At 37.6% G+C, this 26,876-nt stretch overlaps 1 protein-coding gene across 8 annotated transcripts in view; it reads right to left on the bottom strand.

Moving 5' to 3' along the window:
- Nucleotides 1-3,903: 3,903 nt before the first annotated feature.
- Klhl15 (kelch like family member 15) overlaps nucleotides 3,904-26,876 on the bottom strand; it is a 47,314-nt gene continuing 24,341 nt past the window's right edge. For 5 of the 8 annotated variants that reach the window (XM_032889783.1, XM_032889784.1, XM_032889787.1 and 2 more), the window contains one exon: nucleotides 5,135-6,244. In XM_032889783.1, coding sequence (XP_032745674.1) covers nucleotides 5,135-6,244 — 1,110 coding nt within the window. Of the gene's footprint in view, nucleotides 6,245-26,876 lie in introns of all 8 variants that reach the window. The other 3 variants (XM_032889789.1, XM_032889782.1, XM_032889785.1) reach the window with 3 other exon arrangements.

The following is a 26,876-nucleotide window of genomic DNA, read 5'->3' as shown; positions in this document are numbered from 1 at the left end:
GTGGTATGTGGTGTGTGTGTGGGTGGTGTGTATATAGTGTGTGTTATGTGTGTGTGTGTGGGAGTGGTGTGTGTGTGTTGTGTGTGGTGTGTGTGGTGTTGTGTTTGGGGTAAGTGTGTGTGTGTGTTGTGTATGTGTGTGTTTGTGGTGTGTGTGGTGTGTGTATACATTGTATGTGTGTGGTGTGTGCGGTGTGTGGGTGTGTGGGTGGGTGTTGTGTGTATGTGATGTGTGTGTTGTATGTGTTGTGTGTGACTGTATATAATGTGTTTGGTGTGTGGGGGTGTGTGATGTGGATGTGGTGTGTGTGTGGTGCATGTTGTGTGTGTTTGTGTTTTTGTGTATGTGTATGTGTCCTTTGCCTAAGGTATTAATACCTTTAAAAACAGTAAAAGAAACGAGTCAGAGAAAACCTAAAACTCACTCACCAACTGAGGTTGAAGGCTGCATATGCTTTCTCTTAGTTCTACTGTCTCTATTCTGTAAAACCACAAAACTCTTGTTAGTAGACCTTGGCTTTGTTGTATCATCTCCATAAATCATTTCACTCTAATGTTCTCATTTGAATGTTCTGCTGAAACCATTGGGAGAAATCACTTTTCTTGGCATGTTGAAACATAATAAAACATACTCTTTATTAAGTTATTAGTGACTCAAACATGAAAGACTAAATAATCAGTTAAAGACATAGTTTTAAAGATTAAAAATATTTTATTTAAACTTTTCTTCATAAACACTTTTAACTTTTTTTCAATTTAAAAACAGAATGGATAGCATAAACATGTTGAATAGATTATATCCACGGCTTGGGAAAAAATTACCTGACAAAAAATGTAAAGGCTTTCAAAACAGGTATAAAAGGCAAACCTTAAATCATCCTAAGATTTTAATATCGGCCCTAGGATTATTTGACTACTGGCCCCAAAGGTACCTAAAGGTCAAAATATTTTTCTATAGACAAAGTATGCCCCAGAGCATAGGGCATATACAAGTTAAGTTAAAAGAAAAGAAAGGAAAAAAGAACCTTTCTGATCACCTCTTCAGGACATTCCTTCAAAAAGTAAACACCTAGTCCTTACTGATACACTGATTAGTAACTTTTAATGCAGCTGTTCCCAAAGAAGTCAAAAAAAAAACCCAAATATTTTTGGAAGGAACAGAGCTGACAGCGTTCTCAAGGCTACTCACATAATGGTGGGAGTTATACTGATACAAGGGAAAGATGGGGTTCCCATGAATGATCTATTCCAGTCTATGCCTATACGTTATTTGAAGTAATAAACTCTTAGAAACTAATTTGGGGGGATTTAATTTTTAAGCTAAATCTCTTTTTAGAAGATATTTATTCCCAAACCGACTCTAAATGTAACTAAACAAATGCATGATTTCTCAAAATGTTTAGAATACAAAAACAAAACAAAACAGAAACTGAAAACGTAGCAGACAAAACAAGAAAACTGGCACTAGCAGTCTCACTGCTGTGTAGCCCTCAAATATTTCTAATTTACGCTATTGTCTATGTTGTTTTAATTCAGTCTAAAACTTTAAATTATGTATTCTCAAAAGAACTAGTCTCTTTTGAGATATAGCTTATAAACTGAAATAACAATTTATATTATAAACTGAAATGTTATGACCTACACCCACATATACATATATAAAAATAGTCCCACAAAACGTTTGACATGTTTAGATTATGCAGCTCAAATAATTTGTTATAAAATATTTTAAAGCTTAGTTTCGTGTAATTAAGACAAAACTCTCCATTTTACTTCTTTCCACACAAGTGTGTGTGTTCTTTACTGTGATTCAAGCAAGCTTCCTAGAATGAGGTGTACAAAGGTGCTGCTTTAAAAAAGATATGTGAAGGGCTCAGTAAGTATTCATAATTAGAGTAACACTCACATAAAGCAGAACAATGGGGAGGACAAAGGAAAAGCTATCAAGAAATGCTAATCATTCTACAATTCTTTGCCTTTTAGAAACCAGTAGCATTTCTTCCAATACAAAACCTTCAATGTGAGAATCTTGTATTTTATGAAAAGCCTGTAGTGCAAGGATTTTCTTTAACATCAAAACTTGGAAGCTCAAAGACACATTTTTCAAAAAAGCTAAGCAGTGCCAGTTAAAATACCATTAAAAAAAATCATCTACTTTTTGTGAAGTTTAGTTTTTAAAATGTGAAATAAAAGATGACACATTTAAAGATCCTAACAGTTAAACCATATAGTTTCAAACCACTGAGTTTTTCCAAAATGACAATCTTGATCATATACAAAGCATATAAACAAAGTAGTTCCAAATGAAGCACAGAAAAGCTTGAAAAACTGAGAAAATTTCCATAGTTTAGTATAACAAAAATAAATCTCTTGCAGCTATTAAACCATAATTTTAAAAGGGAATGTAAAGTTATTTGTGGATTTATAATCTAAATTAGAACTACAGATTCCTCATACATTCTGAACCCAAGCAATTGCAACTAGTCTTAAAGCTCAAAACTGATTACTGCTAAAAATTATAGTCAGACATGACTTACTTGAAGCTGAACCCAGAATTAGTTCAAGTTAAGATTTCACGAATTTTCTGAAACAATCCTTGACCTTGGCCTTGTATCTTCAAAATGGAAGACCAAGAATATTCAATTGTTTGTGCAGATGTTACCCTCCACAGGACTAGGAAGTTGTAACAAAGCAATTACAGAGAACTGCCCCTGGAGTATATATACAGCCTTTGATATGGGTACCCTGTCTGATGTCCTCTTCTTGGTCATTTCCAGCAAAAGATATCAAGGAAAATAATGAAGACGTTATTTTATTTAAAGCAACACATACAAACTTCTAAGTATATTAAAAAATAAGATGGAGGGGTTGGGGATTTAGCTCAGTGGTAGAGCGCTTGCCTAGGAAGCGCAAGGCCCTGGGTTCGGTCCCCAGCTCCGAAAAAAAGAAAAAAAAAAAAAAATAATAAGATGGTTGACCTAATTTATAGTTTCCAAAAACAAAATAAACTTATTTTTAAAATAAAAAACTTTTGGGGTTGGGGATTTAGCTCAGTGGTAGAGCGCTTGCCTAGGAAGCGCAAGGCCCTGGGTTCGGTCCCCAGCACCGAAAAAAAGAACCAAAAAAATAAAAATAAAAATAAAAAACTTTTTACCTACATTGTAAGGGAAACTCAAATATCAAATTTTATTTTCAGAAATCAGAAATAAATGAGAGACCACCTAATGAAAATGGAAGAATCATATATAAAAGAAGAAGCCATTGTTTTGATTCCTGAAGGGGAAAAGGGGGTTTTCCTTTTTAAAAGCTACTTGTGTACCTGACACTTTCTAAAACTCAAACTCCTCTGGTTTTACAGTTTTGAAAATCAGGTTTTACTCACACAATGGACTGCAGTGTGGAGGGAGAGGGAGAAGAAGAACCCAAAATCTTCACATTTTTATGATTTCACACTTCCATTTTATAGTCAATGGTGCCAGCAGCAAAAATAAAACAAAACAAACTAACTAGAAAAATGTATACATCAGCAGCCATATAGAAGGCATTGCAATATTGCACCAAAATCACAGATCTGGCAAGCTAAGCCAGTTTAAGCTTTAATCACATACAGACTGCTCATGAGAAAATGGCGTCAATGGTATCAATTTGAATGATCCATTCACAGATCATTCTTGTTTAATTTTTTCAGCTCTATTTCCTTCCTTCGAATTTAAAGAGTTGAAATGTGCAGCTAATCCTAAACCACTTATTATAAATGCCTTTAAAACAGCTATTTGAGATTCATTCCAAACTTTCCGGTGACTATCCTTCATGCTAGTAGCTTCCAGAAACTACAAAAAAAAAAAAAAAAAAAAAAAAAAAAAAAAAGGAAAAGAAAAAAGAAAAACAAAAAACAAACAACCCACATTGAGGGGTTGATATCTCTCTAGTGCCACCGAATATTTTGTACAAACTGATCAAGCAAATATAATATAAGCAGTAATATAACTCGTCCCTTACCTCTCAGTCAAAACTGAGCTCAAATTGACTGTGTAAGAGTTGCTGGCCCACATTCAACACCTGCAGCAGCCTGGAGGGAAACAATGGGGGTTGCACTTCCTCTTAAGGGGCTTTAACTTAGGAGTGTGGTATTGCCTAACTTTCCTTTAAAAGTGCTTGTATGATGCAGGGTCAGAGCTTGACACAGACCACTCAGATTCTCACTAAAAAGGGGCAACCAACATTAAACAGACTGCAAAGAAAAACATTTTTAAACAAGAAAAGGCATACATTGACATGAAACATTAATGCTTAGTTTTGAAAACAAAATGCCAAACGTTAGCTTTTGTAAATCCATACATGATTCAGAACTATGAGTTCAAATTTTACTGAACCAGTACGGACAGAGGATAGACTACTTTGATACCAAATGAGGACTCCAGTTATTTTAACTTTCTATAAACATTAATACATTAAAGACATTACATCTAAATTTCAACAAGTATGGCGAACTGTCTGTGCAAGTGCACTAGCTTAAAAATATAGAATCCTAACCACGCATAAAAGGAGTGTGCCTTATATATTTCTAGGATGTATATGAGTATGGGTATGCTTTCACTAACGCAATGCACATAAGAGAAGGCAGCTTAGAAATAGTGTTCTGATATAAAAACTTTTGTAAAAAATTTAAATTTTTGCATTTTCAGCAAAAAGCCATGCAAAAAGGTCAAGAGTTTTAAACTTTTAAATAATAAACCAAAACATATAGCAGACTAAAATAATTTCCAAAGAGTTCAAACAGAGGGACTGAAATCAAATCCAGTGACACTTACTGGGTCTTCTCTTAGAAGATGCACAAATCCTACACTAACATCTGAAAGAAATATTTAAAGCAGAAGATCAACTTCCCGGGTAAGTGGAGCAGTGTATGTATAAACTGCTTTGGAAGTAGTTTCAAGAGCTAGTGCTTCAAAGGAACTTATTGCATGAGTTTGAGGCCACTGAAAGGAAAGGAAAGATGCTAGCACAGAATGAAAACTTACAATATTAGACCAATGGCTTTGATAGTAAAACTGGTGAGGTTTTTCTTTATGCTTTTAAACTACTGTATCACAAATGCTTTATTTGCCTTTTTCCTTTTAGGGAGAAAGATGTCATCAGTTGCAACGCCTAACCTCATCCAGTACATAGTCCGGAAAATGGAGGTTGCACACCTGTAAACCATCCAGCTTGCAGGGCATCCGAGGGTACTCATCTTCTTTCCACTTATTTTCATCTGGGTCAAAGGTGAGAATGGAATCACTGTAATGACCATTATAACAAAGGCCCCCAAGGACCATGATTTGTTTGTCCAGCACAGTCACACCATGACCACTTCTACCAATTGGCATAGATGCCAAGATGGTCCATTGATCAGTATCTGGGTTATACACCTCTGTGGAAGGGCAGCCCTGAGATTCAAAAGAGGCCCTCAAGATCACACAGACACCACCAAAGACATAAAGCTTGCCATTATAAGAGATCATCTTGTGAAAGCATCTAGCATAATTCATCTTGCTTTTATTCTCCCAGCAGTTGGTAACCACTTGAGTTCTCCTGGTCCGCTGTTCTATGGTCCCTTCTTTACTGGGGTCAAATACACACACCTGTTTAGATGTGGAAGATGAAGTGATTCCTCCAGTGATAAACAACTTGTTATTGAGCACTGTCCCCTCATGTCCATATTTGTTAACTGGATAAGGATCTACGAATTCCCATTTATCGTTAGTGATATCGTATCTTTCTGTTGAGTAGAAAGTTTCATCTCTTGTTCTGCCTGCTACAGCATAAATAAACTTCCCAATGACACCAACAGCAAATTCTGAACGTGGTACAGACATGTCTGCCATGCGCAGCCAAGAATTTTGTCTTGGATCATACCTGAACACTTTCGAAGAGGCATGGAATTCTCCATCGGGGCCCAGCTCTTCGCCACCTAGCAGGAACACAAAATTATTGACAATGGCAAGGCAGTCTGGTCTTAGAGGTACTTGGGGGCCCTCCAGTTCCCACCAGACTCTTGGTTTCTTTAACAGGAGTATTTTACTATTAACCATGCTATGTCCAATCATTCCTCGGAATACTGTAGTTTGGGGTTTGGCAGAACGAATACGGCTTGATTTCATGTCCAACAAGGGTTGCTGGTGAACATTTTGGAAGTAATTCAATGCTTGGTCAACTTCATACCGCAGCTGTCGGGAGTATCTATAAAATTCTGATGTTTTAACCTAGGAATACAAATAAAGAAATTCAACCAAAAGATAAAACATAAACAGAAATTAAACTATTAATGCCTACTAAAATGATCCAGATATTATTGGACAGAATCCTTTGCTAAAATTGTATTTCCTAGCCAAATTATCTACTTTGTTTTCTACAAAGTTTTCTCATTGTAATTGGTCTTATAACTTGCATTTAGAATCACATATATATGCTCCCAAGTCTTTAAAAGTAAAAAATCTCCTTTTAAGGCACAAATTAATTTTTAAATAGAACAAAATTTGTGGAAAAGTCGACCAGACACCTATTGCAACATTAGGCCCTAGGTGACAAGTGGGGATAAGTTTAAACACAGGGTTTCAGAGTAGAAAAAGGCCACTTGTTAACCAATGATAGTATATACCATGAAACAACCTCAAGTGCATCATTAGGGAGAGTTATGGTGGTGCGTTAGTGAAAACTTTATATATATATATACACAATTCCCAGTAGGTTTTTTATATAAAGACTTAGTCTGTTCAAGGCCTGCCTTGTCTATACAGCAAGTTCCAGGACAGCCATAACTACAATGAAACCCTGTCTCACACAAACACAAAAAGGGGGATTTAGTGTGTCACCAATAATTCCTACAGCAATAATTCAGCAGATAACAGGTCAACTTTCCCTTTTTATTTTTGGAACTAGAACTACCTTTAGATGGCTATTATCAAGATCTTTCAAAACACTTAAGTGCTATACTAAGCACTATGGAGAAGAAGTGGTTTATTTCCTCAAAAAAAAACCTTAGGATATATTTATAAAGATGAAAACATACATAAATTGGTCAATACAATCAGTTGACAAGTATGAACACATCTCTGAATAGTGGCACTTTAGATATACGTGTAAAAACATACATATTAAACCAACCAAAATACCCTAGAAATACTTTGTAAAAGAGGATGCTAGAAACGAGGAGGGTGGGGAAGGGGGGATCCTGCTTGTTAATGACAAGGATACAGGAAGAGAATCGTAAATTTGGACAGGAGAAATGAAACAGTGTGGAGAGAGAAAATCTCTAAGATGAGGGCTAGAGATGCAGCTTATAGTAGAGTACTTTTCTACCATGTGGCAAGGTCTTGGGTGCCTTCTTCAGCACTTGAAACAATTCCACAGAACTCTATGACTAATCTGATACTGAACAAAGTAGAAAAGTGAGAAGTTTAATGTGATCTGTGGATTTAAACTTGAGACATTACACAAGAGTGGTAGATTATCAATATGAGAGCAGGAGCTAGCTTAGGAAAGGTATTCAATTCCCTGGCAGGTATTGCTGGCAGGGTGCTGAATGAGGAAACTTCTGAGAGTCTGCTGCAAATACAAAATGATAGTTCAAGAAAAAGTCAAAAGTAGGCAAATCAGCTTTTTCTCCTCCTTTCTTAGATTTCTTTCATTAATCTATCCTACCATTAATTCTCCCAGACAAATCCAAAAAGATAGCCAATAAGCAATCAAAATTAAATATTTTCTTATTAACTGAATTGAATATAACTGACTTCCTCTGTAATTCCAGGCATTTCATTTATGCAAATAAGGCCCTTTCTTTGATCTGGAGGTTCTCTCCATGGGCTTCACTAAACCAGCAAAGGCAAAACAGCTTGCCTAACTCTAGAAGATGGGAAATAGTAGCTGTGCTGGGTACTTTACATGTGTACACCTTGTTAAATTATCCCACCTGTGAAAGAACAGTAACAATCCCTCATTTCCTGCTTAGAAAATTGAGGCTTAGGATATTAAGTGACTTGCCCACACTATTTACATAATTAAAAGTGGTATATCTGGGATTTGAAGACAATTCTACTCTAAACTTCATATAATTTCCAGCAAGCCAGGAATACAATTTCTGTTCTAGAAAAAATCCTTAACATATACATTAATTTTTAAAAAAAAATAGCAAGAGACTGAACCTAATGATTCTTCTCAAAGAAACTGTAACTGTCTTTAACAAAAACTATCACTTGAGAGGCAGAGACAGGTAGATCTCTGAGTCTGAGTCCAGTCTAGTCTACAATCAAGTTTTAGGCCACTCAGGGCTGTTATACAGCAAAACTCTGCCTTAAAAAAAACAAAACCAGCCCGGGGGCCCACAGCTCCCTGCTCCCAAACCCGGAGAGAGAGCTGAACACCCAGAACTGCGGGCAATCCTGAGACTGCAGGGCAGGACAGACTGCCACGTCTGCCCATCTTTGCCCACATCCCTGGCCCACGAGGAAAATGCATAGTGCCTCTGGACACAGGAATATAGGAGCAGTCAGCTGCAGGAGCCCGCTGTCCAGATCTGGGCCCAGACATAAGTGAAGCAGTCAAACACCTCCCTGCACCCAAATCCTGTGGGGAGAACTAGACCCTCAGAAGTGAAGACATTCCTGAGAAACCAGAAAAGAATACTCTCTGCCCACATTCCTGACTCAAGAGGAAAATGCCTAGTGCCATGTGTGACCCCTGCCCACAGGGACCTGGGAGCAGCAGGGGCAAGACGCCCAGCTGCTGCCCTCGACGAGAGCTAAAAAGCCAGCTGCCAGGAGCGACTACACACCTGAGAGCAGAACACTACGTTCGGATGACTGGCTCAAAGAAAACAGGAAAACAGGTCTACAGGAGTGCTGACTCACAGGTCCACAGGAGGGTCAATCTACCATCAGAAACAGCAGAACAAGCTAACACCAGAGACAACCTGTTGGCTAGAGACAAGCACAGGAACCCAGGCAATAGAAACCAAGACTACCTTGCATCATCAGAGTCCAGTTCTCATACCAAAGCAAACACTGGATATACAAACACACTGCAAAAGCAAGATGTAATTAAAAGTACATTTTATCATGATGATAGAGGACTTTAAGAAGATCATAAATAACTCCTCCCTTAAGGAAGTTCAGGACAACACAAATAAACAAATAGAAGCCCTTGAAGTGGAAACACAAAAATCCCTTAAAGAACTAAAGAATTAGAGGAAAAACCAACCAAACAGGTGAAGGAACTGAACAAAACATTCAGAATTTAAAATGGAAAAAGAAACAATAAAGAAAGCACAAAGGGAGACAACTCTGGATATAGAAAACCAAAAGAAGAGACAAGGAGCTGTAGATACAAGCTTCACCAACAGAATACAAGAGATAGAAGAGCGAATCTCGGGAGCAGAAGATTCCATAGAAATCATGGACACAACTGTCAAAGATAATGTAAAACAGAAAAAGCTACTACTGGCCCAAAACATACAGGAAATCCAGGACTCAATGAGAAGATCAAACCTAAGGATAATAGGTATAGAAGAGAGTGAAGACTCCCAACTCAAAGGACCAGTAAATATCTTCAACAAAATCATAGAAGAAAACTTCCCTAACCTAAAGAAAGATATGCCCATAAACACACAAGAAGCTTACAAAACTACAAATAGATTGGACCAGAAGAGAAATTCCTCCCGTCACATAATAGTCAAAACACCAAATGCAAAAAAGAAAGAAAGAATATTAAAAACAGTAAGAGAAAAAGGTCTAGTAACATATAAAGGCAGACCTATCAGAATCACACCAGACTTCTCACCAGAGACTATAAAAGCCAGAAAATCCTGGACAGATGTCATACAGACCCTAAGAGAACAAAAATGCCAGCCCAAGTTACTGTATCTAGCAAAACTCTCAATTAACATAGATGGAGAAACCAAGATATTCCATGACAAAACCAAATTTACACAATATCTTTCTACATATCCAGCCCTACAAAGGATAATAAATGGTAAAGCCCAACATAAGGAGGCAAGCTACACCCTAGAAAAAGCAAGAAACTAATCGTCTTGGAAACAAAGACAAGCAGAAAAACATAATCTCACATCCAAATATGAATATAACAGGAAGCACTAGTCACTATTCCTTAATATCTCTCAACATCAATGGCCTCAACTCCCCAATAAAAAGACATAGATTAACAAACTGGATACACAATGAGGACCCTGCATTCTGCTGCCTACAGGAAACACACCTCAGAGACAAAGACAGACACTACCTCAGAGTGAAAGGCTGGAAAACAACTTTCCAAGCAAATGGTCAGAAGAAGCAAGCTGGAGTAGCCATTCTAATATCGAATAAAATCAATTTTCAACTAAAAGTCATCAAAAAAGATAAGGAAGGACACTTTATATTCATCAAAGGAAAAGTCCACCAAGAAGAACTCTCAATCCTAAATATCTATGCTCTAAATACAAGGGCACCTACATACATAAAAGAAACCTTACTAAAGCTCAAAACACACATTGCACCACACATAATACTAGTAGGAGATTTCAACACCCCACTCTCATCAATGGACAGATCATGGAAACAGAAATTAAACAGAGACATAGACAGACAAACAGAAGTCATGAACCAAATAGACTTAACAGATATTTATAGAACATTCTATCCTCATGGTACTTTCTCCAAAATTGACCATATAAAACAGTCCTCAATAGATACAGTAAGATAGAAATAATCCCATGCGTCCTATCAGACCACCGGAGGCTAAGCTGGTCTTCAACAACAATAAAGGAAGAACGCCCACATATACATGGAAGTTGAACAATGCTCTACTCAATGATAACCTGGTCAAGGAAGAAATAAAGAAAGAAATTAAAGACTTCTTATAATTTAATAAAAATAAAGGTACAACATACCCAAACTTATGGGACACAATGAAGGCAGTGCTAAGAGGAAAACTCATAGCGCTGAGTGCCTGCAGAAAGAAACAGGAAAGAGCATATGTCAGCAGCTTGACAGCACACCTAAAAGCTCTAGAACAAACAGAAGCAAATACACCCAGGAGGAGTAGAAGTCAGGAAATAATCAAACTCAGAGCTGAAATCAACCAAGTAGAAACAAAAAGGACCATAGAAAGAATCAACAGAACCAAAAGTTGGTTCTTTGAGAAAATCAACAAGATAGATAAACCCTTAGCCAGACTAACAAGAGGACACAGAGAGTGTGTCCAAATTAACAAAATCAGAAATGAAAAGGGAGACATAACTACAGATTCAGAGGAAATTCAAAAAAATCATCAGATCTTACTATAAAAGCCTATATTCAACAAAACTTGAAAATCTTCAGAAATGGACAATTTCCTAGACAGATACCAGGTACCGAAGTTAAATCAGGAACAGATAAACCAGTTAAACAACCCCATAACTCCTAAGGAAATAGAAGAGTCATTAAAGGTCTCCCAACCAAAAAGAGCCCAGGTCCAGACGGGTTTAGTGCAGAATTCTATCAGAACTTCATAGAAGTCCTAATACCAATACTATCCAAACTATTCCACAGAATTGAAACAGATGGAGCACTACCAAATTCTTTCTATTAAGCCACAATTACTCTAATACCTAAACCACACAAAGACCCAACAAAGAAAGAGAACTTCACACCAATTTCTCTTATACATATCAATACAAAATTACTCAAAAAAATTCTCACAAACTGAATCTAAGAACACATCAAAACTACCATCATGATCAAGTAGGCTTCATCCCAGAGATGGAGGGATGGTTTAATATACAGAAATCCATCAACGTGATCCATTATATAAACAAACTGAAAGAACAAAACCACATGATCATTTCATTAGATGCTGAGAAAGCATTTGACAAAATTCAACACCCCTTCATGATAAAAGTCCTGGAAAGAATAGGAATTCAAGGCCCATACCAAACACAGTAAAAGCCATATACAGCAAACCAGTAGCTAACATTAAACTAAATAGAGAGAAACTTGAAGCAATCCCACTAAAATCAGGGACTAGACAAGCCTGCCCACTCTCTCCCTACTTATTCAATATAGTTCTTGAAGTTCTAGCCAGAGCATTCGGACAACAAAAGGAGGTAAAAGGGATATAAATTGCAAAGGAAGAAGTCAAAATATCACTATTTGTAGATGATATGATAGTACAGTTAAGTGACCCCAAAAGTTCCACCAGAGACTGCTAAGCCTGATAAATTTCTTCAGCAAAGTGGCTGGGTATAAAATTATCCCAAACAAATCAGTAGCCTTTCTCTACCCAAAGGATAAACAGGCTAAGAAAGAAATTAGGGAAAAGGTACCCTTCACAAGAGTCACAAATAATATAAAACACCTTGGTGTGACTCTAACCAGGCAAGTGAAAGATCTGTATGACAAGAACTTCAAGTCTCTGAAGAAAGAAATGAAGATCTCAGAAGATGGAAAGACCTCCCATACTCATGGATTGGCAGGATTAATATTGTAAAAATGGCCATCTTGCCAAAAGCAATCTACAGATTCAATGCAATCCCCATCAAAATCCTAACTCAACTTTCATAGAGTTGGAAAGAGAAATTTGCAAATTCATTTGGAATAACAAAAAAAAAAAATCCAGGATACTGAAAACTACTCTCAAAAATAAAAGAACTTCTGGGAATCACCATCCCTAACCTCCAGCTGTATTACAGAGCAATAGTGATAAAAATTACTACTACAAGTATTGGTACAAAGACAGGCAGGTAGATCAATGGAATAGAATTGAAGGCCCAGAAATGAACCCACATATCTATATTCACCTGACCTTTGACAAAGGAGCCAAAACCATCCAGTGGAAAAAAGATAGCATTTTCAGCAAATGGTGCTGGTTCAACTGGAGGTAAGCAAGTAGAAAAATGCAAATCGACCCATTCTTATTGCCCTGTACAAAGCTTAAGTCCAAGTGGATGAAGGACCTACACATAAAATCAGATACCTTCAAATTAAAAAAAAGGAAAAGTAGGGAACAGCCTCAAACACATGGGAACTAAGGAAAATTTCCTGAATAGAACAACCATGGCTTATGCTCTAAAATCAAGAATCAACAAATGGAGTTCCCTGCACCCAAATATTCTAGGGATAAGAGCTGAACACCCAGGAGTACAGACACACCGAGTCCGCAGGACAGACTGCCACTTCTGAACACCTCTGCCCACATCCCCGGTCTAAGGGGAAGCGGCACAGTGACTCTGGACACAGGAAAATAGGAACAGACAGCCGCTGGTACCCGCGGTTTAGGTCTGTGCCCAGGACTGAACTGAACTGGCCGAACAGCTCCCTGCACCCAAATCCCATGGGGGAGAGAGCTGGACCCTCAGAAGTGTGGACACTCCTGAGAAGTCAGAGGAGACTACCCTCGGCCAAGAGTCCAGACCCAAGGGGGAATAGCATAGTGCCAACTATGCCCACCGGTTGCAAGGACTTATAGGAGCAATCGGGAGCAGGACCCTTTGATTCCTGCCCACGCCTAGAGCTGAAAGACAGTCTCCAGGAGCGCCAATACACCTAAAATCAGAGCTCCTGTTCTCAGGAAAGGCAGAAAGAAAACAGGAAAACAGTTCTACAGGAGTGCTGACACAGAGGCCTACAGCAGGGTCAAGTCACTCTCAGAAACAGCAAGACAAGCAAACACCAGAGACAACCTAATGGCTAGAGGCAAGTGCAGGAACCTAATCAACAGAAACCAAGACTACTTAGGCATCATCAGAGCCCAGTTCTCCCACCAAAGAAAATACTGGATATCCAAACACACCAGAAAAGCAAGATTTAGATTTAAAATCACATTTTTTGATAATGATGGAGGACTTTAAGAAAGACATAAAGAACTCCCTTAGAGAAATGAAGGAAAACACAAGTAAACAAGTAGAAGCCCTTAGAGAGGAAACACAAAAATGCCTTAAAGAATGACAGGAAAGCACAATCAAACAGGTGAAGGAATTGAAAATGGAAATAGAAACAATAAAGAAAGCACAAAGGGAGACAACCCTGGATATAGAAAGCCAAAAGAAGAGACAAGAAGCCGTAGATACAAGCATCACCAACAGAATACAAGAGATAGAAGGGAGAATCTTAGGAGCAGAAGATACCATAGAAATCATGGACACAACTGTCAAAGATAATGTAAAACAGAAAAAGCTACTACTGGCCCAAAACATACAGGAAATCCAGGACTCAATGAGAAGATCAAACCTAAGGATAATAGGTATAGAAGAGAGTGAAGACTCCCAACTCAAAGGACCAGTAAATATCTTCAACAAAATCATACAAGAAAATTTCCCTAACCGAAAGAAAGATATGCCCATAAACACACAAGAAGCTTACAAAACTACAAATAGATTGGACCAGAAGAGAAATTCCTCCCGTCACATAATAGTCAAAACACCAAATGCAAAAAAGAAAGAAAGAATATTAAAAACAGTAAGAGAAAAAGGTCTAGTAACATATAAAGGCAGACCTATAAGAATCACACCAGACTTCTCACCAGAGACTATGAAAGCTACAAGATCCTGAACAGATGTCATACAGACCCTAAGAGAACACAAATGCCAGCCCAAGTTACTGTATCTAGCAAAACTCTCAATTAACATAGATGGAGAAACCAAGATATTCCATGACAAAACCAAATTTATACAATATCTTTCTATAAATCAAGCCCTACAAAGGATAATAGATGGAAAACTCAAATACAGGGAAAGAAACTACACCATACAGAAAGCAAGAATATAGTTTCCTTGCAACAAAACCAAAAGAGAGACAAACAAACATAAATCCAGCTCTAACAACGAAAATAACAGGAAGCAACAATCACTATTCCTTAATATCTCTCAACATCAACGGTCTCAATTCCCAAATAAAAAGAAACAGACTAACAGAATGAATACATAAAGAGAACTCATCATTTTGCTGCATGCAGGAAACATACCTCAGAGACAAAGACAGACACTACCTCAGAGTAAATGGCTGGAAAAGAAATTACCAAACAAATGGCCCGAACAAACAAGCTGGAACTGCCATTCTAATATTGAATAAAATTCACTTTCAACCAAAAGTCATTGAAGAAGATAAGGAAGGACACTTCATATTCAAAGGAAAAATCCACCAAGATGAACTCTCAATACTAAATATCTATGCTCCAAATACAAGGGCACCTACATACATAAAAGAATCCTTACTAAAGCTCAAAGCACACATTGTACCTCACACAATAATAGTAGGAGTTTTCAACACCCCACTCTCATCAATGGACAGATCATCGAAACAGAAATTAAACAGAGACAGAGAGAAACTAACAGGCGTTATGAATGAAATGGATTTAACAGATATTTATAGAACATTCCATCCTAAATCAAAAGGATATACCTCCTTCTCAGCACCTCATGAAACCTTCTCCAAAATTGGACATACAATCAGTCACAAAAGAGGCCTCAACAGATACAGGAAGATAGAAATAATCCCATGCATCCTATCAGATCACCACGCACTAAGACTGTTCTTCAGTAACAATAATTACAGAAAGGCCACATATGCATGAAAGTTGAACAATGTTCTACTCAATGACAACTTGATCAAGGAAGAAATAAAGAAAGAAATTAAAGACTTCTTAGAATTTAATGAAAAGGAAGATACAACATTCCCAAACTTCTGGGACACAATGAAAGCAGTACTAACAGGAAAACTCATAGCTCTGAGTGCCTGCAGAAAGAAACAGGAGAGAGCATATGTCAGCAGATTGACAGCACACCTGAAAGCTCTAAAACAAAAAGAAATAAATAAATGCAAATAGGACTACAAGGCAGGAAATAATCAAACTCAGGGCTAAAATCAAACAAATAGAAACGAAAAGGACTATACAAAGAATCAACAAAACCAGGAGCTGGTTCTTTGAGAAAATCAACAACATAGATAAACCCTTAGCCAGACTAACCAGAGGGCAAAGAGAGCATATCCAAATTGACAAAAATCAGAAATGAAAAGGAGACATAACAACAGAATCTGAAAAAAATTAAAAAAATTCATCAGATCATACTACAAAAACCTATATTCACCAAAACTGGAAAATCTGGAGGAAATGGATCATTTTCTAGACAGGTATCAGGTACCAAAGTTAAATCAGGAACAAACAAACCATCTAAACAACCCCATAACTCCTAAATAAATAAAAGAAGCAGTTATTAAAAGTTTCTAAACCAAAGAGAGCCCAGGTCCAGATGGGCTCTGTGCAGAATTCTATCAGATCTTCATAGAAGACCTCATATCAATACTGTCCAAACTATTCCACAAAATTGAAACAGACGGAGCACTACCAAATTCCTTCTATGAAGCCACAATTGCTCTTATACCTAAACCACACAAAGACCCAACAAAGAAAGAGAACTTCACACCAATTTCCCTTATGAATATCGACACAAAAATACTCAATAAAATTCTGGCAAACCGAATCCAAGAGCACATCAAAACAATCATCCACCATGATCAAGTAGGCTTCATCCCAGGCATGCAGGGATGGTTTAATATACAGAAAACCATCAACGTGATCCATTATATAAACAAACTGAAAGAACAAAACCACATGATCATTTCATTAGATGCTGAGAAAGCATTTGACAAAATTCAACACCCCTTTATGATAAAAGTCCTGGAAAGAACAGGAATTCAAGGCCCATATCTAAATACAGTAAAAGCAATATACAGCCACCAGTAGCTAACATAAAACTAAATGGAGAGAAACTTTAAGCAATCCCACTAAAATCATGAACTAGACAAGGATGCCCACTCTCTCCCTACTTATTCAATATAGTACTCGAAGTCCTAGCCAGAGCAGTCAAACAGCGAAAGGAGGTCAAAGGGATACAAATTGGAAGGGAGGAAATCAAAATATCTCTATTTACAGATGATATGACAGTGTACTTAAGTGATCCCTAAAAGTTCCACCAGAGAACTACTTAACCTGATAAACAACTTCAGCAAAGTTTCAGGGTATAAAATTAACTCAAACAAATCAGTAGCCTTTGTCTACTCAAAGGATAAACAGGATGAGAAAGAAATTAGGGAAATGACACCCTTCACAATATTCCCAAATAATATAAAGTATCTTGGTGTGACTTTAACCAAGCAAGTGAAAGATCTGTATGATAAGAACTTCAAGCCTCTGAAGAAAGAAATTGAAGAAGATCTCAGAAGATGGAAAGATCTCTCATGCTCATGGATTGGCAGGATTAATATAGTAAAAATGGCCATTTTGCCAAAACAATCTACAGATTCAGTGTAATCCCCATCAAAATACCAATCCAATTCTTCAGAGAGTTAGACAGAACAATTTGCAAATTCATCTGGAATAAAAAAAACCCAGGATAGCTAAAACTATCCTCAACAATAAAAGGACTTCTGGGGGAATCACCATCCCTGAACTCAAGCAGTATTACAGAGCAATAGTGATAAAAACTGAATGGTATTGGTACAGAGACAGACAGATAGACAAGTGGAATAGAATTGAAGACCCAGAAATGAACACATACCTATGGTCACTTGATTTTTCACAATGGAGCTAAAACCATTCAATGGAAAAAAGATAGCATTTTCAACAAATGGTGCTGGTTCAACTGGAGGTCAGCATGTAGAAGAATGCAGATTGATACACACTTATCACCCTATACAAAGCTTAAGTCCAAGTGGATCAAGGACCTCCACATCAAACCAGATACACTCAAACTAATAGAAGAAAAAGTGGGGAAGAGCCTCGAACACATGGTCACTGGAGAAAATTTCCTCAACAAAACATCAATGGCTCATGCTCTAAGACCAAGAATGGACAAATGGGACCTCATAAAACTACAAAGCTTCTATAAAGCAAAGGACACTGTGGTTAGGACAAAACGGCAACCAACAGACTGGGAAAAGATCTTTACCAAGCCTACATCTGATAGAGGGCTAATATCCAAAATATACAAAGAATTCAAGAAATTAGACTCCAGAGAATCAAATAACCCTATTAAAAATGGAGTACAGAGCTAAACAAAACATTCTTAGCTGGGGATTATCGAATGGCCAAAAAGCACCTAAAGAAATGTTCAACATCCTTAATCATCAGGGAAATGCAATCAAAACAACCCTGAGATTCCACCTCACACCAGTCAAAATGGCTAAGATCAAAAACTCAGGTGACAGCAGATGCTGGCGAGGATGCAGAGAAAGAGGAACACTCCTCCATTGCTGGTGGGATTGCAGACTGGTACAACCAGTCTGAAATCAGTCTGTAGGTTCCTCAGAAAATTGGACATTGAACTACCTGAGGATCCAGCTATACCTCTCTTGGGCATATACCCAAAAGATGCCCCAACATATAAAAAAGACACGTGCTCCACTATGTTCATAGCAGCCTTATTTATAATAGCCAGAAGCTGGAAAGAACCCAGATGCCCTTCAACAGAGGAATGGATACAGAAAATGTGGTACATGTACACAATGGAATATTACTCAGCTATCAAAAACAATGACTTTATGAAATTCATAGGCAAATGGATGAAACTGGAAAATATCATCCTGAGTGAGGTAACCCAATCACAGAAAAACACACATGGTATGCACTCATTGATAAGTGAATATTGGGCAAAAAGTTCGGATTACCCAAGATACAATTCACAGATCACATGAAGCTCAAGAAGAAGGACGACCAAAGTGTGGTCCTTCTTAGAAGGGGAACAAAAATATTCATAGGAGGAGATATGGAGACAAAGTTTAGAGCAGAGACTGAAGGAATGGCCATTCAGAGCCTGCCCTACCTGGGGATCCAGCCCATATACATACAGCCACCAAACCCAGACAATACTGCTGATGCCAAGAAGTGCAAGCTGACAGCTGTCTCCTGAGAGGCTCTGCCAGAGCATGAGAAATACAAAGGCAGATGCTGGCAGCCAACCATTGAACTGAGAATGGGGACCACTGAAGGAGTTAAAGTAAGGACTGAAGGAGCTGAAGGGGCTTGCAACCCTATAAGGACAACAATGCCAACCAACCAGAGTTCCCAGGGAATAAACCACCATCTTAAGAGTACACATGGAGGGGTTGGGGATTTAGCTCAGTGGTAGAGCACTTGCTTAGCAAGCGCAAGGCCCTGGGTTCGGTCCCCAGCTCCGAAAAAAAGAAGAAAAAAAAAAAGAGTACACATGGAGACACCCATGGCTCCAGCTGCATATATAGCAGAGGATGGCTTTGTTGGGCACCAATGGGAGGAGAAGCCCTTGGTCCTGCCAAGGCTTGATGCCCCAATGTAGGAGAATGTCAAGGAAGGGATTTAGGAAGGGTGGAGGATGGGTGGGGCAACACTGTCATAGAGGCAGGAGAGGGGATAGGGGTTTATGGACAGGAAACCAGGAAATAGGTTAAAGTAAAGACAAAGTGAAATCTATCCCCCATGAACTACTTAATGTATTAATAACAACAATGAGGAAAAGCCTCAGGTCATGTATGCCTTTAATGCCAGCACTTGGAAGATATAGATGGATCTCTCTGAGTTGTAGATATACATAGCAAGTTCCAGGCTAGCCAGAGACCCTATCTCAAAGAAAAAAATTAGCAGAATGAACTATAGTATATACCATCATTTTTAATTCTGTATGACATCAAATGAATCTGAAATGTACTGACAGATGTTCAAAATGTTAAATGAGGAAAAGCAATGAACACTACAAATATCCTCAAGCAATAAAAATCAGCTATTTTACAGTTGAAAGCATATATGGGGGTGGAGTTCTGCATATGTGTTAAATACTCAACTACCAGTGAGCTCCTGGGGTCTTCCTCATTTTGATTCCTTCCATATGGGTTAAAATTAGGGTCAAAATATGCAATTTTTACAAGGATCAGGGCCTTCTTTTGTAAGAATCAGTAAAAAAGGTTATCTATTTCTCTCAAACCAGGACAACTGGAGCTCTACAGTCAATAAGCCCTCTGCTATTGGAGGCAGCTCCGTTGTGGTTACCAGCAGGAACAATAGATAGGGATTCCAGTGTCTCAGAAGACAAGGCTAGATGACCTGACATCCCCTTCCACATTCTAACCCTGGCTCAGCAAACTGGCCTAGCTTACCTGCTTTGGGAATAATTTTCCAGTCTTGTACTTTATACCCAATCTTCTAGTTTCTTTGTTCTCTTCCCCATTCATTCTATTGTGCTCCTTTGAAACCTGGGTTCCAAAGAACTTAAGAGATTCACTTCACTTCTATGTTTAAGTCCAATCAAACTGTTCTACCTCTAAGCCTCCAATAACAGAATTCATGCCTTTTGAAATAGCTAATTCAAAGATCTTCCAAAGAAATTTAGTTCCTATTTATTTCAGCCAAAGCAAGTTCTAGATCTGCTTTGCTCTTTTCACAAATCTACTTAAGGCTGTGTGTTTTTAAAACTACTCAGTATCAATGAACACAACCAATTCCTTCTTTCACTGTGGAGGTAAAAGTAGTAAGTCTACTAAATCTTGGCCTAAGTAATTTTATATGCACACACATGCACTATACTTTAAAATGAAAAAACTTAGGGATGTAATCTTTGAAAGAAACCTTAAGAAAGAAATCTTAGAAAGTGTATTCATGATGAGATATCCAAAACGAACAAATGTGATTCATCTTTTCATAAAGGCACTTCTCTCATCATTCATTCCTCATGGAATAGCTTAGCCATCTGTGTATCAGGTGCTCTCAAAAGACAAATATAAGTGTGACATCTTTCGTGTTTTAAAATACTTTCCTTCTCCATTCATAAAAAAAGCTGTCTTGTTTTAATACTTGGAAAGATTATCACTTTCCTATTTTCATAAACTAAAATTTTTATTATATAGGTGGCATTTGGTTTTAAAATAAAATCCGTTTCTTCCTCTCTCCTTCCCCCCCCCCGCCCCCCGCCTCTCTCCACGTGTTCCTGGCCTTATCTCTTTCTCCCTCTCTCTATGTCCTTCTCTGCCTCTACTCCCTTCTCTACTCCCCTTCCCATGCCCTAAATAAACTCTAGTCTACACTAAAAAAAAAAAATTAAAATAAAATCAATGGACATACATATAACCTCTTAAAAACAGTGGTCTGAATCTTTAGTTGGCCATTTCTTCCTTTTATACTTTTCAATTTAGTATAATTGTGTGTGTGTGTGTGTGTGTGTGTGTGTGTGTGTGTGTGTGTGTATCCCCACAGTTAAGAAAGGACGAAATATGACAAAGGATTAATTCTGATTGTGGTTCCTTAAAGATGTTGAAACAGCTAGTCATTAGAACAGAGTAAAAATGATTTCTCAAAATATTATACAATCTATTTATTAAATAAGCAAATTTAATAGAACTTGTTTTTCTTACCTATAATTTTGAGAAGTGAAATGAACCTGCAATGTACTAGGCATTTCCCTATTATTAAAGGGAATATAATTATATTACTAGTTCTAATTAAAAAATCTGTGATTTCAAGTATCTACAAAACTGGCTACAGTCTAAATCTTAAGTTCTTAAGCAATAAATTTAAGATACTGTCAGCTATTTCATGTTTTCAATAGTCCTGGTGATCAAACTCAAGGCCACACATATGCTAGGCAAGTTCTCTTCTACTAAGCTATGAAAATAATTTTTAATGCCTAATATATTTCCATGGAAACCAAAGAAAATGTTCTGTATTAATATTTCTTTCTTTTTCTTTTTTTTTTTCAGAGCCTAGCAAGCGCTCTACCACTGAGCTAAATCCCCAACCCCTGTATTAATATTTCAATGTGTTCCTCTGAACCACACTCCTTTAGATGCTTTTTCCTTAAAGGAAACATTAGCTGTATGAACAGATACTTCTGACCCTTTTTACATCAAAAAAATGCTAACCTAAGTCTCAGAATGATGGGTGTAAAAAGTATCATGTGCAACCTTATATATTGGTTGTAAATTTCATCCTCACTTCTCTACCATGAGCCAATCTTTTAAAGTGAAAATCTAAAAATAAAGCACTACCATGGGGCTTATGCTAAAACAGATCTTATCTTTTAGAAACCACAACTACTATTCCACTTAATTTTGGGGTTTTGGTGGTGGTAGTGATTGGCTAGTTCTATGAGATAGGGTCATACTATCCTATACTATAGGGTCCATACCTTGGCTGGCCTGGAACTATGTAGCTTAGTCTGATCTTGAACTTGTAAGAAATCTTCTTACCTCAGCTTCCCAGGTGCTAGGAAGTGGCACCATAGCTAGTCCATTTGATAAAAGTTTCGATTTTTAGTAAAATTTGGGGTAGTCTTTATGTGTTATACTGGAAAGCTACCATGTCAGAGTCTTTATGAAATGTTCAATGATAAAGTCCTAGCCTGGCATTCATAAGGCCTCAAAACATTTTCGCTCTCGGAAGCAGAAAATATTCAGGATTAGAACTAAAACCTATACTTATGTGAAATGAAAGACTGGATGCACCCAACCACAGTGGTGCATGCCTTTAAGGGAGGCAGAGGCAGGTGGATATCTGTGAGTTCAGGTCCAACCTGGTCTACAGAACAAGGACTACCAAAGTTACACCTGTCTCAAAAAAAAGCTAAAAGTAAAGTGCCTTTTATTAAAACCGTTGTCCTAAAAAAGAATACAATGATGAAAAATAAATTCCAATTAGAGGGGCTGGGGATTTAGCTCAGTGGTAGAGCGCTTACCTAGGAAGCACAAGGCCCTGGGTTCGGTCCCCAGCTCCGAAAAAAAGAACCAAAAAAAAAAAAAATCCAATTAGATGTGGAGCCTTTCAAGTAGCAGGACTGCGATTGCTCAGCTCTTGGAATCAAAGAGAGGGGTTGGTTCCAGGACTTTATGCTGATGCTCCCATCTCTTAAAATAGTAGAGTTAAGGCTTAGTGGGCACTCATGATCCAGCATGCTTTAAACCATCTCTGGATTGCTTTAACTTCTTTACAACTTCAGTATGACAGAACACTGTCAAAAACAGTGCATAAAGGTAGGAAATTATTTAAAAGCAGTTCTTAATATTTGAGTAGCTACCAGATTAAAGATTAAATGACCTGAAAGTTAAAAATAGAAATAAAGTTAATAAGTTTTTTAAGGCTGTTTTCTTTCTCCTTTTTAAAAAAGATTTATTTATTATGTATACAGTGTTCTGCCTGCATATATGCCTGCCTGCCAGAAGAGGGCACCAGATCTCTTACAGATGGGTGTGAGCCACCACGTAAATGGTTGCTGGGAATTGAACTTAGGACCTCTGGAAGAGCAATCAGCGCTCTTAATCACTGAGCCATCTCTCCAGCCCAAGTTAACAGTTTTTACTGAAATTGTACTAATATTTAAATAGCACAAATAAGTTCTAGAGCTCTTAACTTATAAGAGATATTTTCCTACTTACAGAAATATTCTCTACTAAATAAATATTTTATTTATAAATATAGTAAAGCAAAAAAGCCAAATAAAAGGTTTAATCAGAAAACTTCTCAATGAGTCATGAAGTCGTGCTGACTTAGGGAAATGTTTCATTTTTTGTAACAGTTTAAAAATTAATACTTCAAACCAGGTAGTGGTGGCACATACCTTTAATCCCAGAATTCCAGTGGCAGAGGCAGGTGGATCTCTTGAGCTGGAGACCAGTTTGGTCTAAAGAGGGAGTTCTAAGACAAAACTCAATGCAAAAAAAAAAAAAAATAAGTAAGACTTCAAGGCCTAAAATATAAACATTCCCCTTATTCCTAATCTTTTCTCCAGTCATTTTGACATTTGACCTGTTTTTTTAAATTCTCACAGTAATGGAGATGAACCCAGAGGTGCCTCCACAATAAGGCAAGCTCTCTACACGTCCAGTCCCCTTTAATCCTTTCATTTTTCTATCATCTCTTCCAATTTATTAAAAAGGGTTACTTCTCTTACACATCAGCAAAGAGGTCCTTATTCTCTGTATTTTGTTTCATCTTTCTTATTGAAAAAGGAAACAAGGGCTGGAGAGATGGCTCAGTGGTTAAGAGCACTGACTGTTCTTCTGGAGGTCCTGAGTTCAATTCCCATCAACCACATGGTGGCTCACAACCATCTGTAATAAGATCCGATGCCCTCTTCTGGTGTGTCTGAAGACAGCTACAGTGTACTCGTTTAAATAAAATAAATCTATTTTTAAAAGGGGGGTAGGGAAACACTGAAATGTTTTTTTGTTGAAAACAGTGTCTCATGTTGCCTTGACTGACCTAGCACTCACTGAGATCTGCCTGCCTCTACCTCTGCCTCTAGAGTGCTATGATTAAAGGTATGTACCCCATGCCTGGCCCAAGCATCAACTTTCAAACTCAGTTTTCAAAAGATTCCTGTCTACTTACTACACCTGCTAACACACTGCTTTTCCCAAGGCTCTAACAGCAGTCAACATCTAGGCTTCTGACATTCTTGAAGAAACTGTGAGCCCAACTGAAACCAAGTTAGAGGTAGAGAAAAAGCACTCTGTATAAACAGCAGACTTTAAAACCTAAAAAGTGGGGCTGAAGAGATGGCTCAGAGGTTAAGAGCACTGTCTGTTCTTCCAGAGGTCCTGAGTTCAATTCCCAGCAACCACATGGTGGCTCACAACCACCTATAATCAGGTCTGGTGCCCTTTTCTGGCCTGTAGTTGCATACATGTAGGCAGAAAGCTGTATGATGTATATATAATAAATAAGTTTTAAAAAAAAGAAAAAGAAAAGCCTAAAAAGCACTATGGGTTATTTTTTTTCAAACTGCATATGGGTTAATTCCAACCATCTAAGACTATGGGGGCCTGGGAGTAAGGATGAACATAAAGGAGACTGATGTAACTGAGAAAACTCACTTAACATTGGCCTAGTTCCCAAAAGAAAATCCACCCATTTTTGGTTTTACTCAAAGGTCTAAATGAGCTAACTGTTCATTTAAGCAATTTCAAGTTCTAGCTCCATAAATGCTATTTAATATCTGAAGATGATTTTAAACTTTTTCAAGCACAAATCAAGCTTATCAGAAATCTAGTCAAATGTCCAATTTTTTCCTTTAAAAATATTTTTACAGGATTGTAGAAATGGCTCCATAGGTAAGAGCACTTGATATGAAAGCACAAGAGTCTGAATTCAAATCCCCCAGCACCCATGTAAAAGCTCAATATGGCCAGCATTGGGGGTCGGAGAAAAGCTGGTTCCAGGAGCTCAGTGGTCATGGCAAGCTTTAAGTTTAGCAAGAGACTCTGTCTCAAAAACTAAGGTGGAAAGTGATAGAAGACTTCTGACATCCTCCCTCTTGCCTCTATGTGCTGTACAAAGACATCCTACATAATATACAAGCACATAATACACATGTGCACATACTATATATATATATATATATAATCTCTCCCAAGGATTATTGTCAACTACAATGCTGTTTCTTATGTATTTCTAAAATTGTGATGGTTACAGGGAAATTTCTACTTATTCTAGCTCTAATTGAAGTCATTAGATATAAACAAAGTCTTTTCAGAGGTTTCAACTAAATGATGTTACAATTACAAGTAACAGTACTTCAGACAAGTACTAGATTAGTCAACATGTTCCAAAACATACATGAAGGGAATCCAGAGAGCAAGAATAACATCTTTACTTTATTACATGGGCTGTATTTCAGTTAGTGAAAATATCATACCCCAAGCATGAGATCAAGAACAGTGTTAACAGTCCACTGTGAATGCTGTGTAGATCAACTACACTGATGGAGAAATTGTGGAGGATTAGTGTTTAGTGGAAAACACTGACAGCTACTACAGATACTTCAGATACTCAAACTCATCCTTGAATTCTACCAGTTTCCAGGTGATTTCAGGATGCTGTTTAGCCTTGTTTTAAAATGTTGCTTTGATTTTTGAGTGTGTATGCTTACATGCATGTGGAGACCAGAGATCAACTTTGAATGCCATTCTTATGGCATTGTCCACCTGTTTTTGAGACAGCATTTCTCACTGGCCTAAAATTGGCAAATTAGGCTAGGTTGGCTGGCTAGCAAGTACCCAGGGTTCTGCCTCCTATGTATTCAGATTATAAATATGTAACATCAAAGCAGGCTTTTTTATTTCTCCCCTCCCCCCATGGTTCTGGGAATCAAACTTGGGTCCTTATGCTTGCATAGCATATTACCAATTGAGCCATTTTCCCAGACACCAAAATAGAAGTTTATTGTTGTTTGGCTTAGGTTTGTTGTTTGTTTGTTTGTTTGTTTGTTTGTTTGTTGAGATAGGGTCTCACTATGTAGCTCTGGCTGTCCTGAAACTATGTAGACCAAGCTGGCCTTAAAATCATATAGATCTGCCTGACTCTGCCTCTAAGTACTGGGCTTAAAGGGGTACCCACCATATCTGGCTCAAATTGTAGCTTTTAATTCTACATAAGCATTATGACACAGGCCTGTAATTTCATCATTCAGAAAGCCCAGACAGGAGGATTGCCACAAGTTAATCCATCCTGGGCTAGAATGAGATCCTGTCTTAAAACATCAAAGTGTTAGAGAGCTTTTCTGAAGCATTATTTGTACTAACTCTTGAATTAATTTTCAGTAATAATGATATAGTTTAAACTATCAAAATTGCCAGAGTAGTAAACACTCTATCACATGTTATGTGTGGGTGTGCGTGCCATTGTATGTAGGTAAAGGCCAGAGGACAACACTCTCTTTCTACCATGTAAGGCCCAGGGATTGAACTCAAGTCATCAGGCTTGGCAGCAAGTACCTTTACCCACTGAATCATCTTGCCAGCCTAAATTAGTAAATAGTTTTAAAGTTTTATAAAAATAAAGATTTATTAAGTCTAAATATATTACCAGTGATAGAAAAGTATTATTCTAAGTTTATATATACAACAAATATAC

The sequence above is a fragment of the Rattus rattus genome, chromosome X (assembly GCF_011064425.1).
Source record: "Rattus rattus isolate New Zealand chromosome X, Rrattus_CSIRO_v1, whole genome shotgun sequence".
In the NCBI taxonomy this organism is placed as follows: Eukaryota; Metazoa; Chordata; class Mammalia; order Rodentia; family Muridae; genus Rattus; species Rattus rattus.
Note: the sequence above shows the minus strand (reverse complement) of the source record. Positions and strands in the feature narration are given on the sequence as shown.